At 39.3% G+C, this 17,451-nt stretch overlaps 1 protein-coding gene across 8 annotated transcripts in view; it reads left to right on the top strand.

Moving 5' to 3' along the window:
* Positions 1-16,003, top strand: part of LOC110115162 (cysteine protease ATG4B) — a 35,279-nt gene extending 19,276 nt beyond the window's left edge. For all 8 annotated transcript variants that reach the window (XM_020848303.2, XM_020848307.2, XM_028699090.1 and 5 more), the window contains 4 exons: positions 14,202-14,340; positions 15,013-15,068; positions 15,399-15,469; positions 15,590-16,003. In XM_020848303.2, the coding sequence (XP_020703962.1) occupies positions 14,202-14,340; positions 15,013-15,068; positions 15,399-15,469; positions 15,590-15,831 (508 nt within the window). In that variant the 3' untranslated portion in view covers positions 15,832-16,003. The remainder of the gene's footprint in view (positions 1-14,201; positions 14,341-15,012; positions 15,069-15,398; positions 15,470-15,589) is intronic.
* Positions 16,004-17,451: the final 1,448 nt, after the last annotated feature.

Raw genomic sequence — 17,451 nt, 5'->3', positions numbered from 1 at the left:
GAAGGAATTACGGGAGAGACAAAGTTTTCGGCTGAAGTAGGATTGAGGAGGATTTAGGGATTTTTGGAATTATTTCCTAAAGCTTTGATGGAAGAATTGGGAATTAATTTCAAATTAAAATCTCATGGGAGGAGAGGGAGGCCCGGCTGGAGAAGTTTAAGGAAAGGTTTACGTGGAGCCTTGGGGAAAGTCCGGTCACAGCAAGGTTTTCAAACTTCCATTATTCCCTCAAATATGAATGCTAAAATCTGGACAGATTTTGCTACAGGATTCTGCCCAAGAGATTTAGTCTGGGGGCATTATTGAAGAGAGGAAGGTTTTCACGGAGAGGGCCTGCCTCTCCAAGACGTAATAGGAATTTGGGAAATTCCTTAATTAATTCCTTAGTTGAGGAATTAATTGAGGAGTACGGGAGATTCATTTCAGCCAAATAAATTGAGGAAAGGGATTTAAAACTGTCTTTGAGTGGGTGGGGAATTAAGAAAACAATCCTAATTGACTTCCTTAATGGGGCCGGCAGCAATAGGATCCAAAGAGGGAAATTAGGGAGGGGATTTGGGGAGATTTAATAGCTAGGAATTTGGGTAATTGCCTCAATTAAATTCAATTTGAAATTTCAAATTCAACTAAAGTTAATTAAGAAATTTCCAAAATAGACCTTATTAGGAAAGATTTCAAAATTTGAAATCTTTAAATCCACAATTGGTCATGGATTTCACTCTCGATTTTGCCAACCCAAAATTTAGGAAAGGGGTGGTTAATGGGAAGGCGGAGATTTCACGGGTTGGATGGGGGTAGTGGCGGCGAGGGTGAGGGAGTGGCCGTGGGCTTGGAAGGAAGGATTGGGGGTCTAATGGGGTGAGACCGGGGCGAGGGTGGAGGATGAAGACGACTAGGACAATAGGCGGGTACCAAAAGCAAGAGATAAATAAAGAGAGAAATAAACGATAGAAAAATTAAAGAACCGCGAGCTCTCAGACTCTTCGAAGGCTGAGGGTTGTGCGTTTGCCTTCCTCCAAGGGACTTCAAACTTCACGAGGCCCGGACCATCTGCGGCTTGACAACTTTGATTTTCCCATAGGAATCTTCACTTTCTTCATTCTCTCCCAAGAACAAAGTGTGGACACAAAATTTTTATATCAATAACCATCCATTATAATAGCTTTAGGCCCTTTATTTATAGGCCATAACATAGTAAATAAAAAATTACAAAAATGCCCCTTTGGGCCCCAACACTCAAATAAATGTAACCTAGGGGTAAAATAGAAAATAATATAAAAAGAAACTAAAAATGCAGAAAATAATTCATAAAATGGCAACTTAAATTAGAGCCGTCGATTTACGACGCCTCTTGTGATAGATTGCGCCAGTATCTTCGTGCCGATGTCCGCATCATTCTCCCCAGGTGGAGAATACCGACTCCCGTCGAGTTTCAGCATCACAACTGGCTGATGTACAACTCTGGACTGTTATTTTGCAAAGATTCTCCAAACCACCCCGGTTGCCCACAAGGTCAACTTGCTTCTTGCACTTTAGGCCGACAATTTCCATAGTTCACGGGATCACCTTCCAAGGATGTCGAAAACATCTTTTCGCCTCAGGAACTTCGTCAATCTCATAGATGACTTCACAAAGCGATAGGAGCAATATTTGAGTTCTATGGATACCACTTCCAGAGCTTTCATTCAACATTCTCCGTTGTAGGATTTTAAACGGAGTCAAAAGAACCATGCTTTATGTTAGGAGTTGTAATGGAATCAACCAATTCATTCTTCTTCTTCAGATTTTCCTTGATCATCTTAGATTTCTTCTCTTGATTTTGCACAGTGAGTGGGAAATCGAAGGCTTTCATTGGCTTCCATCATTTGTCCACTCTATCCACTATCTCTCTGTCTCTTTAGCTGCCTTCTTTCGTTTTCCTTTTGATGACGGGGTTTTGCAATAAACGGATGGTGGGTAGTCCTGCCTCGCTCTAGGTGATCGGAATCGTGCGATTGTTTGACGTGTGAGGTCTGCTAGTCCGCTGATCCTCTTGAGTTTGTTGGACTAATGGCGCCCCAGTTGACCAACCAACCAATTTAAAGTCCCGTCCAAGTTGAATCCGAGTCCATGCTCTGATACCAAACTGATGTAGAAATGGAACGCGGCTTTGCTACGGAGAGGATCTCCTTCTCCAAATCTGAAATTTGTTCCTTGCAAAAATGAAATAAATCTGGATTTGGAGGAGAATAGCGTTGCCAGTCGGAGAGTATCTCTTCTCCAAAATCTGTGAGCAATTTTCAGGTTCCTTTGTTTCCAAAAACTTTGTGAGGATAGGTGGGGAAAGAAACAACCACAAGAGCTTTAGAAGTTCTCGGCCAGCTAGCAGGGAGAAAATTTGTGACTCTCAGATTTTTCTCAAGAAAAAAAAAATTAGAGAAATTTTGCAGCCACAACAATCAGAATTTGGATTAACGTAAAAAAGGAAGAGAGGGCGAGAGAAGGGGATGGCGGCAGGTACTGAGAGGGTGAGGCTAGGATTCCCAAAGCACTTAATTCAATTAAGTAAATTGATTGAAGAAATTACGGAGAGACAAAGTTCAGCTGGAAGTAGGATTTTGAGGAGATTAGGATTGAATTAATTTCTAAAGCTTTGATGGAAGATTGGGAATAAATTTCAAATTAAATCTCATGGAGAGAGGTGAGGCCGGCTGGAGAAGTGAGGGAAAGGTTTTAGGTGGAGCCTTGGGGAAATGGTCTGGTCAACAGCAGAGTTTCAACTTCCATTATATCCCTCCAATATTGAATGCTAAAAATCTGGACAGATTTTGCTTACAAGATCTGCCCAGAGATTTTTAGTCTGGGGCATTATGAGAGAGGAAGGATTTGCACGGGAGAGTGCCTCCTCTCCAAGAACTAAAGGAATTTGGAAATTCCTTATTAATTCCTTAGATGAGGGATTTAATGAGGAGTTCCGAGAGATTTAATTTTCACCCAAATAAGAGGAAGGGATTTAAACTGTTATTTTGAGTGGGGTGGGGAATTAGAAACAAATCCTAATTGATCCTTAATGGGCCGGCAAGCAATAGGATCCAGAGAGGGAAATTAGGGAGGGGATTTGGAGATTTAATAGGCTAGGAATATTGGGTAATTTGGCTCAGAATTAAATTCAATTTGAATTTTCAAATTCAACTAAAGTTTAAGAAACTTTCCTAAATACTTTATATTAGGAAAGATTTCAAATTTGAAATCTGAAATCCACAATATCATGGATTTTCCCTCTCGATTTTGCCAACCCCAAATAGGAAAGGGGTTGGTAAGTGGGAAGGGGAGATTCACGGATTGGATGGGAGAGGTGGCCGACGTAGGTGAAATGGAGTTGGCGTGGGCTTGGTAAGGAAAGATGGGGCGAATGGGGTGAGATTTGGCAAAATCGTCGGTTGCCCATAACGTCTCCTCTGGTTTACAATTCGACGAAGCAAGACCTTATGCGCCACTTGTCTTTGTAGGTGCATCACTAGGGTTGCTCCTACTCTTTCTCCGCTAAACCCCAACTTCAAGGAGCGGAGTGTGAAGGCAACTCAAGGTGAACCACTTCTCGGTTGTTACGTCGTGGATTTGTATTCTTCACCATCTCAGTCTTTACTTTTATTTTTGTTGCTACTGCATGTATCTTTGAATTGGCAATTGTAAATCGCATTGCTATTACTTATCACTTTTAACGGAAAAAAGTTCTAAGAAATCTAACTTGGTGACTAGATATAATTAATACAAAATTAAGTAAAGTATTGTTAATTTTTCAAAAGCAATTCTCGTTTTTCACTTGTATGTTCACATCATCTACAGGTCTCCGCCTCGCTGTGGACCGCATATGCACCATAAGTCCTAAGGCACAACAAACACCTAAGCGGGTCTTGCCTTTCAACATCCGACATCCGGCTTTAGTCGCGTAGTCTCATAGTGCGAATGCGTGATCCCAACACCGAGTGAGGCAACCACATCGAGTTTGCGGGTCTAGTCGGGTTAATCCATAACGTCGTGCCACGTTTTTCGGGTCCTAGTTGGGATTCCTGACTCGTTTGCAAGATCAGGGTTGGGTTAGAGTCCAACCCATTTAGATCCGGGTCAATTCTTTTTTATTGGTTTGACCCGAACTCGGACTCGGTTGACCCGTTTTCACACCCCCTACCCTAAAGTTGGTCCACATACTCTGGCCCTCAAATCGACTATTTATTACCAAATGTCATGAAGGAAAATCAAGACAACTTGTAGGTGGGCAGAAACCTTGTTCATAAATGGACTGGATGGTAGTTGGAGCATTTGGTAAGCCTAAAAGGCATTCACTAAGAACTTATAGTGGCCCTTCATGAGTCTTGAAAGTAGCTGTTGGAGGGCCGCATTATCTATCCTGATTTCAGATCAATCTTAGAAATATCACTGCTCCAATAACTCATTCCAATTTAGTTCTATTTCAATGACCATATAAAACTTATCCAACATTGTTTCCTTATTAGAGTAATTTTCACAATCTTTAACTGCCATCCTTCATCTTTCTTCACCAACAACATTGGACTGGTGAGAGGGACTTACACGGGACGAAAAGATTTGAGCCTCCAACATTCCTTTGATCAGTTCTCAATTGTTATCATTCTGAACCTGTGGGTATCGATGGCGTCGGAACACTGTAGAGGATATACCCCCTAGTAGGGTGATGCAGTGCTCATGTTCCCCTGGGGATGTTAAGCCTGAGACAACTTTGAACACCTCACTTGAATTATTGTAGGTGTATGTGGACTATCCTGGAACCTCCACTTCTCCATGTCCCCCTCCCTCGGCTTTGGAGCTCCCAATAATCCTATCCCGCTCCTTGGATGCCCTCACCATGGTCTTAAGAGAACCTTGATTTTGGACAGATTAGATCCACCCTAATCCTCACCATATCCCTCTCACAATGAATTCCGTGGTCCCATATTTCCAGTTCACCTTGGTTTCCCCCAATGTCTACAATTCCTTTATGCCCAAAATTACAGAATGTTGCTTTGTAACTCAAGGGAAGAAAATCAACCTTCACCTGGAATCCCCTTGCAGTTTCCAACCATCAACCTGGGCTGATGATGAGGACATCGGAAGTTATCAACGGCTACGATCTTGAGTTATTTATTTATAGTACTAGTTTATTTCATATATTGTTTTTTCCCTTTTACCTGTACGGGTGGTCATGTAGTATTGTAGCCCGAAGGCATTTTAATCTTTTATTTCTTTTCTTTTCATTGAAGGCCTATTTATTAAGTAGTTGTTTTGTTTTTTTTGAGATGAATGATTGATAAATGGAAAATTTTTTACTTTTGATCTCTTTGTTTGAGTTCATCCTCCAAGATCTATTAGTGAGTTCGTCGGAAGAACTAGATACTCTTTGTGAGTTCATAGCGTTCGTCCCAAGTTAATTGTGTGGAAATCCGGATTGAAGACAAAGAGGTAGAGAATTCGTAGTCGCTCGATTCCCCTTGAATTTCCCTCCTTCCTCCCCTTGCAATTGCCGCCGCCTAGCCCTGAGCCGGCCCAAGCCACCAGCCACATTGGTGGCCACATCCGCCGGCCGGCCACCCCACGCTGTGACCCACCCCCTTGCCCTTCCTCTAGTCGCCCGGCCGCCCCTTCCATTGTAGTTTCAAATTTTGGAAATTTCAAATTGTTCAATAAAGCCATTAATGTTTCCTAATTTAGCTCCTTAATTACGCCATTGCAATTTAATTGATTTTCAACTTCGGAATTTGAAATTCAAATTGTTAAATTGATTGCCCTCGCTGAATGGAAGTTCTCCTTCCTTAAGAAAAACTTAAAATTATTATTTCAAAAAATTTTTGTAAAAATCTGAAATTAAATTCGGTGGTCCCACTTATTCAAAACTGCAAGCCCTCTCCTTCCTCCTTATGTGGCCGGCCCCTCTTAATGGGCCATCTCTCTTCCCTAATTACATTAATGGCTCCACTACAATCAGCCCCTAATTACCTCCTCCCAGTAATACCCCATAGCTTTATTGAATTAATTTTGCAAATTTCAAATTAATTCCCTCCAAAAACACTTTGAAGCTGTAAATTAATTTTTTTCCTAAATTCCTCCTTCCATTAATTTCTTCCAAACCTAGGCCTAATTCAAAGGGAATTAACTCTTGTTCCCTCAACTGTTGTCCACGGAATTTCCCCACCAAATCCTTCCAGCTCACGTGCATCCAGAAGGAGGAAATCTTGGAATTTTTCCTAGCCAACTGGCTGTCCAGATTTCTGGACAGTTCCAATTGCTGTCCAAAACTTCAGAACAGCAACGTTTTGTCCAGAATCTACCCAAGACCAGCCCTCCTTTCTGTCCAGAGAATTCTGGACGTTTGGCCATGTCAGCCGTGCCCACCCACCAAACTTTGCGAAATTGCTGTCCCAGTTTTGTTCTCCTGCTGTCCAGAGAGATCCAACAGCCTTCTAGTTGCTGTTTTGCCATCCGGCATACTCTCCATTTGTTGCCCGGAAGACTCCATCGGCTGCTTACCCACAGAACTTCGCCAAGATCAACCCGCCACAATTCGGAACTTCCTCTGCGCACCTCAAAGAAGACCTACGAACTTGATTATGGTGAACTCTTCCCCAAGTTTCCTATTTTCCTAGTTTATTTTCAATTGTGGTTTATATTTTTACTCACAAAGTTCATGTCAAACCTTCACCGCTAAAGCTTAGAGAACTTAGATGAGGTGGAGTGAGGGACTCATGCATAGTGCCTATCTCATTGTTAGTTAGGGATTTACGTTTTGAAACCCATTCATGTACGCAATGTTAGATTAACTGATGTTTTTATGATCAACTTTTACGCGCGTTGATTCGGCCTAAGCTTGTCTTTACCGCTCTTGTGTTTTCTTTTGTCGTTCACATCAACGTTAAAGTTTATAATTATTGTGCTCTAAATATTAAGCGTGCAAACTCCTTAATTTACTCATCCTTGCCTGTACGTTTTACATCATATTTGGTATCAGAGCATGGTAGGCATGCAGGACATGTTAGAAAAACATCCTAGGGTCTAACCGTTCATTCTAGCTTTAAAATTGCATGCATATCATTGCGTAGTTCAATTTACTCACTGTTTTCCCTGCTGTAATTGCATTTCCTGCACACATTCATTGGCATTTAAGTCATCCTAGCTAGAGTGTGAGTGCAGCCTTTTGACTTACTTTGTTTCTATTTGCTTAGGGCAACCACACCCTTGAGTTTGACTGCTGTCCTCACTGTTCCAGCAGCTTTTAGCCTTTGTTTAGTGAATTTTTAGTCTTTGTTTGGGTGCTGTCCACTCCCTCGGAACCTTCCAAACACCTAGACAACTTAGGCAATGACTGAACTTTGCTGTCCAGAAAATTTCTGCACCCTTTACTAGCCTTAAGGTGCCTCTAAACAAGTGTGTAGTTGCTGTCCTCAACCTAACAACCTTCCTAGGTGCCTAGGTTACTTAACCCACTAGTGTAGCTTGCTGTCCGAACATTTTCTGCACCTTGTAGTGAGCCTAACTTAGTGTCCAAATGACGTCCCTCACACCCAATCATCTTTGAGTGTCACTTGACGCTTCCCAATGGACCCGATAAGACTCCAAAAGAGTTTAGATGACATCGTTAACCTAGTGAGCAATATGACTAGAATTATGACGGAGAAACCTGTTGACTATCCCCACTCGAATTATGTGTCCCACTCTACTTTTCAACCTAGACCCGAGTTTAAGCCACAACGACCTCACTTTGAGTCACCTTACCGTCTACCCACCTTTGATGGTTCCTTGGACCCTTACCACTTTAGGGAATGGGCGAGACAACTTGATGACTATTTTGAATCATGTCATATCCCTGAATCCCACCAAGTTAGCATCGCTAAATCTCACCTAGAACAATCATCGATTATCCTCCTATCTGTCCCCTCAGCTTCATAGTGTGATTTGAGGTAAACCCCACCACTGAGTTTAGGGAGACCTTCGTCATATCTAGGTGCAAATGCTCGTCTTTGAATCCCACCAAGTTAGCATCGCTAAATCTCACCTAGAACAATCATCGATTATCCTCCTATCTGTCCCCTCAGCTTCATAGTGTGATCTGAGGTAAACCCCACCACTGAGTTTAGGGAGACCTTCGTCATATCTAGGTGCAAATGCTCGTCTTTAACCACCCCCTCCTCTAGAGTCTCTTCCTCATCATAGACTGTCAGTACCTGCAACGAACGGTCCTTACAATGGTGGCTTATTGCAAACTTCTCGTTACAATGGAAACACAATCCCTTAGCCCGATTCTCTTGAGCCTTTGCCTTAGTCAGTTGCTTGAAACTTCCCCCTGGCCGTGCTCCAAGTCCTCTATCCTTGGGTCCTTCTCTCTGAATTGGCGTAGGTTGTACTTTGGTGCCAAAAAAGTAGTCGTCGTGTCCAATATGATGCTCCTAAACTGCTGCTTCTCTCAAGTGAGTTTTTGTCCTCTACCAATTGGGCTAGCACCATAGCCCTCTCCCAACCCTCGTGGCCTCAATAACCGAACAACAACCATGATCTCTGGCTTGAGTCCCTTCATAAAATTCCCCTCCAACACTAATTCAGAAAGCCTCCCCAATCGGCTAGAAAGGTATTCAACCCTCTCTCGATAATCCATCACTGTACGTTCCTAAACCAGAGCAAAGAATTGCTCATAGAAGTCTCTTTCCCAACAGTTTTAGAAACATTCTAATTAACTATCTTTGAACTCCCTCTATGATCAAATTTGTTCTCTCATGTCTCTCCAATGATACCATGATAAGGCTGATGCAGGACTAAATATGAAATGTTTTAGTTCGTTTAGATTTTGCACAACTCTTGATTAGAATAAATAAGGAACAAAACTCAAACAGTTTAAAAATGACAAATCAAAACAAATAAAGGGTCACACTCGCTTAGGCTAAATCACGTGCCAAGAGATTTGAAATTTCCAAAATAAATTAGAAAACAATGCAATGACAAATAGTAGTTTCAAAGAAATTCCTAGTCTAACAACGAGAATTAGAAAGCATAAAGGTGCACTCAAGCCTTATGTTTATTAAGCTTTAGCATGAGCAATGAAGAGGAGTCCGTCGTGACTGCAATCAAACCAAGAGAAGTTAGACTAAAAGAGATAAGATGCAAGGAGGACGAGAAACCTTCGTCAAGGGGTGGTGGAGATCCTCCACTCGACACCTTCGAAGTGCTCGTCAATAGCTTTTACCAAGGTATCTAGAATTCGCTCCAAGTAGTCTTTGACGGTGTGGTCAATCCTCGGGTTCACGTCGAAGAAGGTAGATCGTAGGATGTCGGTGAAGCCATATTCGTCCCAAGTTATGCCGTAGTCAGTTGCCGGATCTGCCATTCATGGATGATTGAAGGTAGAAACTTCTCAGCACTTGGTACGCCTCTTGAGTGGTGGCAAAGAGAAAGAAGCTTCTCGTGCAAGTGGAGAGGAAGCAAGATCCAAGTCTCTTTCCCACAAATCTGAAAACAGTTTCAGATTTTGATCCAAAAATCTGAGAGAAATTTCATATTTTAGGAATAGGAGTTGGGGAATTGGAGGGAGGAAACTTAAGGCAACAAATCACTTGAAGTATTAAAGAGGGAGAGGGGCGGGTAGGATAGAGAGGCCTGCGGGTTCTAGAGGAGGTGAGGATTTAAAGTTAATTCCAAATAGGAGAGAGGAGTTTTGGAAAGAAATTAATTAAGTGGGGCATGGGGAATTTCGGCCAAGGGAGGGATTAGGAGATTTGGAAATATTTCCTACGAGAAGTGAGAGCTTTAGGAAACAAATCCAAGGGGTTTTAATATTTGTGTGGGGTGGGGTGGGGGCGGCATGATGGGACTAGGGGGATTTAAAATTAGGTGTCGTGCTTGCCTAAATTAGGTTTTGGGATTAGGAAAGTAATCAATTAAATTCAATTTGAATTTGAATTTCAAAGAGTTTTAATTTAAGAACTTTCCTAAAATAAAATTGGTAATTTAGGAAAGTTTTAAAATTCAAATTGTCTGAATTTGAATTCCAAAAATCTGTCCAAACTTATACCAATCCAATTTAGGCAAGGGAAAACAATGGAGGGGAGCTAGGGCTGGCGGTATGAAGGCTCGGGTGGGGTCTTGGCCGTGGAATTAGAAGGGGGTATAGGGGCTCGGGTGAGGGGTTTGGGAAGTGGATTGACGGGGTTTTGGGGTGGGGAGGAGGGGCTCGGGTGGGGAAGAAGGTTGGCGGCTTAGATGGAGGGGAGAGTCAAGGTAATCAAACATGATAACAAACCACAAACCCGGCCGTCTCCAAGGTTGGTGGGTGGTGCGCAAACCTCCCTCTCATAGGGATCTCTCTCCATCAAACACTCAAACTCTCACAAAAACTCATGCAAGAAGAATATTTCATAATCAATCATTCCTTAGCTCAAAACAAAAGACATGAGGCTATAAATAGCCGAGTACAAAGACTCAATAAAAATAAAAGACCAACTTGCCCTTTGGGCTCACACACGACAATTCCCACTAAAGGGGCACAAACAGAAATAACAAAATAACACTAAGCAAATAGAAAAATACATGAATAATAGAATAACATAAATGACTCAGAAATACAAAGACTCGATCGCAGCCGTAGATCGGCGGCCACACCTCTGATAAACCTTCCACGAGCTGATGTCCCCATCAAAGTCCTTCCCCTCCAAGCATAAAGCTACTGTCATGAGTCTCTCCTCTTCTGCCAGTCCATTCATTGCAAAGTATCTCTCCACCCTATAGATCCACCTATGAGCACCTTCCCCCTAAAAAATGGGCATCTTTAATTTTCTCACTCTCGGATCCCCTCCACCCCAACTTCCTCTTCTACCTCCGGCTCCTCCCATGTAGCAATTGTTGTGATCTCTCCATTGTTCTCTCCCACCCTCTTCCTTTCATAAATATCTTCTTCCTAAAAATAAGTCCTTTTTATTCCTTTCAATTTCTCCTCATGTTATATCCTTCACCCATTTCCCTCATGGTTGTTGGTTTAAGAGGTGGCATATTTTTCCTGTCACCCAAGATTTCTACCTCTCGATCATCATTCACTTCCTTGGCCACCTGCCGGTGCCCTTGCCTCCGATTTTACCGGTTAGGTGTGAAGCTCCAATAGTTTCTTCATCATGTCCTCTATGTCAAAAAACATTCCTTCTATGGATGAAATCCTTTCCTCAACTTAAGATTTGAATTGACCAACTTCTCCTTCTAGTTTCTCTTCCAAAGCATCCCCTTTCTTTGGCGCCATTGGTCCCGAATCTTGCTTTGATACCAATTTGATAAGACTTGATGATCAGAACAACACAACAATATAAAGAAACCGCAACTTTCTCCAAATAGATCCAAAAATAACACAAGAAAGAAGTAAAGAACATATAGTGCCGAAAGGTTAACAATCACAATTCCTAGCAACTACTAGGAACTCCAATACCTTACAAAAACTGCTGCAGAAATTTAAAACACAATATAAAATCTAACCGTCCATAATCTCCCTCCTTAAACAACCCAAATCCCCTAATAAATGCTCCTCACATCTTTCCCAAAGAGCTTCCCGCTTCCCCCAAAAGACTCTTCACCTATAGGTGATAATAAAGGAGGTAAAAAAAAAAAAAGGAGGTCATGGGCCCCACCTAGACAGCTGGGCTGCTGCCAGCTGCATCAGAATATTTTTGGTTCTATTTTCTGATTGATCAAGTCATCAGATTATCATGTCCAGTATTAAAATTTAGTCTCAATTCTATAAAGATGTTCTGTTGTTGTCTTTTTGCTGCAATTCTTTATAAACAAAACGGAGTTTTTGTAACAATCCATTACACTTACCTATTTTCATGCTCTAGATTGACTAAGCCGCAGAAATTTATCTTCTAGATTGCCTTAGTATCATTCGTGAATCATTAACTTGGCACGTCTTAAAAGAACTTTCACATCTTTTGTACTGTTTCATGCATCCTCAGATTGATGCATATCTGTGGTTCTTTGAATCTAATTGTCCAAGTCTTTGCATTCTTTTCTTCTAAATTTTTGTTCCAAATGCTGTCAATCATCATTAGATCTTTACTAGATTTCATCAATACTGAGTTAAAAAATTCTTATCCCACAAATTGTGGCAAGAAATATTATTTTCAATCGGAGCAATAGGACCGTTGTGGTTTTACCCTGAGCAGACATCAAAATGAACTCCCACTAAAAATTGATCTAAAATTGCAACAGTAGGATAGGTCTGATGAGAGAGATTCCTACTATGACCTTGATGAGTTCATTTAAGGAAAAACAAATTTATGGGAAAGATTAAATCATGTGATAAGAAATTGAAAACTGGAGTGCCCGAGGATTCAGTCCCTGAATGAGTACTAGGCTTGGGTTCCTTGCATGTGTTAGTTGAAATATTTAGTGCTGGAAATCAAGAGCAAGTGGATGGAGTACTAGAATTGTGAGGCAAATTGTATTTATTAACATATAATAGGGGTGTCAATTATTGACCCGATCTGATAACCTGACCCCAAAAATCTAGGTTCTAGTCGATTCGTTTAATAAACGGGTTGGGTTCGGATTTCAATTTATGACACGTTTAAAAAATCGAGGTGGGTCCGGGTCAACCCGCTAATCAGAATTTGACCCGAGCATCAGCTGCTCACCCACCTTGCATAGGCATAGGCTCCACCGCATCCGCCGCTCTGCATCTGCACAGGCAGGGTAGCCGCGCTCCCATCTCCCATGCGCGGGTCACCCTGACTCACGTCGCCCACGTTAACTTCGCCCAATAGGCCCGCAGCGTGCGCTCGCTCCTGGCCCTCGCCCGCTCTCCCTCGTGGTCCGCATCCTCACCTTCGCCCATGTGGCCCTCACCCTTGCTCGCTTGCAGCTTGTTCGCAACGCGGGTTAGTGTGTCGGGTCAACCCGATTATTCAACGGGTCGGATTTGGGTTCAAATTCTTGACCCGTTATCTAATCAAATCGGGTTTGGGTTGGATTAGTTGAAAGCGTGTCTATTTCGGGTTGGACCAGAACCCGACCTAAAAACCCATTTTGACACTCCTAACATATAATTTTAACTAATACGATCAAGGATCATAATTTGGATTTTGGACATAATCATGTGATAAGAAATTGAAAACCGGAGTGCCCAAGGATTGTCGGTGAATGAATGCTAGGTTTGGGTTCCTTGCATATGTTAGGTGAAAGATTGAATGCTGGAAATCTAGAGCAAGAGGATGGAATACTGGAATTGCGTGTCATAGATTATATTTATTGACATATAATTTTGACTAATACGATCGAGGATAATAATTTGGACATATCCAGAGCTCTTAAAAGATGGAATTTTTTTAATGTAATGGGGAATAATAGGTCAGCGTGATGATGGGACTTGCAAGTCCATTGTACCCTCAAGCCAACTTCGATGGTCTTCACCTTCCCCTAGTGCCATCTCTCTTATCCTATCTCTCTCTTTCTCTCTCTCTCTCTAAAATGGTTGTTGCCCAAGGGCCAGTCACTAATGACCTCGAAGCTTGTTCGATCACCATGAAGCTAACAAAAAATTTAACAGGGTTTCGACCTTACAAAATTTTCTTAGATAAGAGATAATCAACAACTAAGAACATATTGCTTGGACAAAGAGAAGTTCAAAGCTAGAAATTCCCACCACTTTGCAAAAACCCCCAAAGATGGTGAAGTGATTATTGTCAAATGTCTTATTTAGAGAAAAACTTCTACTTGTATTAATATTTTATATTTTAAATTTATTTTTAAATATAATAATAAAAATATTATTATTATTTTATTATTTATTGCACATTCTGATGATCCGATTAGGAGAGTAGATATATTAAATTTCATCTATGTTAAGAAAGTTAGAGGCAGATCTAAAAAGACTTGGTTAGAAAATTTTAAAAATGATATATATTTTTTAGATTTAAATTAAAATTTGACTCTTAGCATAATACAATAGAGAAAAAGGATTTATGTAGCTGATCCCACGTAGTGGGATAAAGGTTTGATGTTGTTGTTGTAGTATGTAATATTGCACCTTTATATTTCCTTCTTTATGCATGTTTTTCTTCTTTTCAACCTTTGCCTTAATTTGCTTTGCATAAAGAACAGTTCCATCTTAACCCACAAGTAACTGTAATTGCGGGCTTTTTTACTTTTGAGATTTATTTTCATAAAATTTGCAACCTCAACTGTAGGTATATTCCTTTGTTGCGGGAAACATTTACATTTCCACAGAGCTTAGGCATCATGGGCGGGAAGCCTGGTGCTTCAACTTACATAGTTGGTGTTCAAGATGACAAAGCATTCTACCTTGATCCTCATGAAGTCCAACCGGTATAAATTACTAGTATTTGAATTTGTTTACTAGTCCATCAGGAATTAACTTTGAAACCTTCTGCTTGGATGCTCTTAATTAAAATTACCATTTTTGGCACATATTAGATTTTTTGAAATTAAACCAAATAGATAAAAGTTGAATAAGGAAAGTTTTGTTGTCCAAAATGAGAAAAATTCTATCATTTATTCATTGCAGAAATCTACTAATGTCTTCTGCTTCTTTGTTTCTTTTGATGGAATTCACTTCACATGTTGTCAAATAATGCGAATTAACATCTCTTCTACTACTGATTTGTTGATAGTGATTTTTGGGTTGTAAGAACAAGACATAAGTTATGCTTTTAATTCTATTTTGTAAGACTTTCAATGTAAGAATTTCAACTCAGCTGCACCTGCGACTGTTATAATTTCTGATATCTTAGAATGAATTATGTTGAAGTTGATTTCTTAGCTGCACCTGCGACTGTTATATGAATGTGTTAGCTTATTTTTGCATGTAATTTTTTGCTTTATTCATCTAGTCGAGCTCTCTCTTTCTCTTTCTCTTTCTGTGTGTGTGTACAGTTATCATACCATTTACCTTATATTTTCCTCTGAATGGGCTTTGATCAACTCAAATTTAAGATCAATAAGCTAACCAAGCAAGCATTATTTCACAATGAAAAACAGGTTGTTGATATCAAAGCAAATAATTTGGAGGCCGATACTTCTTCATATCACTGCAGGTGCATCATTATAGATTTACGTACATATCACCCTATACTATTCTATTTACATATTTAACATCTAAAACTTTAATATTATATACATACCATCCATAGGTCATTCTCATATCAAATATGAGTGGTAGAAATGAAATATATGAGTGGTAGGAAGGAAATATGAGTGTCATATTTGATATTAAAATAATATAGGATGGTATGTATGTAATTTTAAAATTTTGTGCGTTAGATATATAAATAAGATGGTATAATGTATGCAAATCTCCCTTTTATTTTATTATGGCTCTGATTTTCATTCCTATTATTGCCTCTTACCCTTTTGTTGCCTTTCAGCACCGTACGCAATATGCCTCTTGACTCAATCGACCCATCTCTGGCCATTGGTTTTTATTGTAGGGACAAAGGTTTGCTAATTCAACTAGCCATATCTTAATCTTTCTTTTTAAAGACAATCTTTGTTGTATTTTTTGCTTAAGCTCCATCGCAAGGCCTAAACTACCATTATTATTATTGAATTCTTGCAGATGACTTCATAGATTTCTGTTGTCGCGCATCAGTGCTTGCAGAAAGATCTAATGGCGCTCCACTTTTTACTGTAGCTAAGTCTTTTGAGAACATAAAATCTAAGCACAATATTGGTTCTTTATCTGGCAGGTTAGGTGATATTGCAGCTAAAAATAGTAGTAGAGAGGAAAATAATTCTGCTCTGGAAAAGTTATGCGAGTATGATGGGGAGGATGGTGAAGATGATTGGCAGGTTCTTTAGAAGAGCAGGACATAAGCAGGCATGTATATTATTGTTGTTTGGATTATTTGCTGGTATTTACTGGCTTGTTCTTCCTTCCTTTTTCTAAAGTATTCATTCTTTATGTTGTGTAGATGTGATCATATTACATGTGAATAAAGTTGAATTATTTGCTATTTATTTCTTGCTAACAGAGTCAAGTCTCATGGTTATGTGGAATATGGTTGCCTTCTGCCCACATGTAGGTCGAGAGCTTAGACTATCAATCAAGTGATCTTGAATTTAGAGCACTCATATATTTGAAGAATTTATAACTCTACCTAACGATTGATGTTGACATCGATGGTCTCTTGACGATTATCTCTCATTCATTATCACCTGATGTCAATTGATACTGTCCCTAGCTGTCCTAGCTGTCACTTCATTTTCTCTCCCAAAATCTTGTTCATCGTCGTCCAATAGATAAATTATTATGTGTGGTCACCAAACGGTCTAGAGATGAATCAGAACGCGCCATATCATCAGGCACCAAGTGGTACATAGTAGCTGTATGCATCAAAAAAATGATGTGGCATGTTCTAATTCGTCTATGAACGATGTTTGGTAACCGCATAGAATAATTTCTCCATCTAATGATCTTATCCTAACCATTATCGATAACGATCAACTGATGTTGACAATCATTATCACTCGATCGCCTTGTTGATTGTCAATCAGCACTCACATTCATAACCTCATTATTTTCCCCATATTTTCACTCCTTTCACAAAAGTCTAAGCCAAAAATCTTGAGAATATCATCCTACCTTCTCCAGTTAGAGTTAATGACATATTTCTATAATATTCACCTTCATGCATAATTGAATATTTCATTATGATTTTTTACTTAACTCTAATTTTTTAAAATTTTTGGTATTTTTATAAGTTTCATTTATTTTTGTTAAATTTTGGTATTTTTGGAATTCAATGTTAGGTCATGAGTTTGAAGGATTACTTAATTCTTTTTGGTCTGTTGGTTAGAGTTTTTAGCTACTAATTAAGAGATTTTGGGAAGTTTGTGCATGTGATGCGCGTGTGTGAGTTTATTTTAATGGCTCAAATGTAAATAATAAAAAATGTTTGAAGGATTTGAACCACGCTCACTAATTTCTCATGGCTTGCTCTAATCATCTGATTATTAGATCTTAATTTCAGCTCCACTCAACTCGATATAATAATAAAAAAATTAATTAGGATCATAAGCTAATCAATGCATTGAAGCAGTTAGATATCTATTTATGTAAAAAACTTTTATATTTATTTTTATTTATTTATATAATACAATAATTTTAATTAAAATTTAAAAATTTATAATAAAAGTAAATAAGATTAATCATTGATCTATTTATTTATTTATTTATATTTAGTAAAATGCACATTTATTATTTAATAAATAGCTCTGATAAGATTTCATGACTTATTTATTTGAGAACTCTTTCAGTTGTCTTACAACAATGTTTTTTATTTTAGTATATATATAATTAGATATATGATTAAAATTATTATTTATTAAATATATTAAAACGCTTACAGCTTGGATATTAATTAAACAACTTGAAATATATAAATTAAATTATCTAATAATTAAAAATATATATATTTA

This window comes from Dendrobium catenatum, unplaced genomic scaffold (assembly GCF_001605985.2).
Source record: "Dendrobium catenatum unplaced genomic scaffold, ASM160598v2 fragScaff_scaffold_1220, whole genome shotgun sequence".
Taxonomy (NCBI): domain Eukaryota; kingdom Viridiplantae; phylum Streptophyta; class Magnoliopsida; order Asparagales; family Orchidaceae; genus Dendrobium; species Dendrobium catenatum.
The sequence above is the reverse complement of the archived record's forward strand: the minus strand, read 5'-3'. Positions and strand labels throughout refer to the sequence as shown.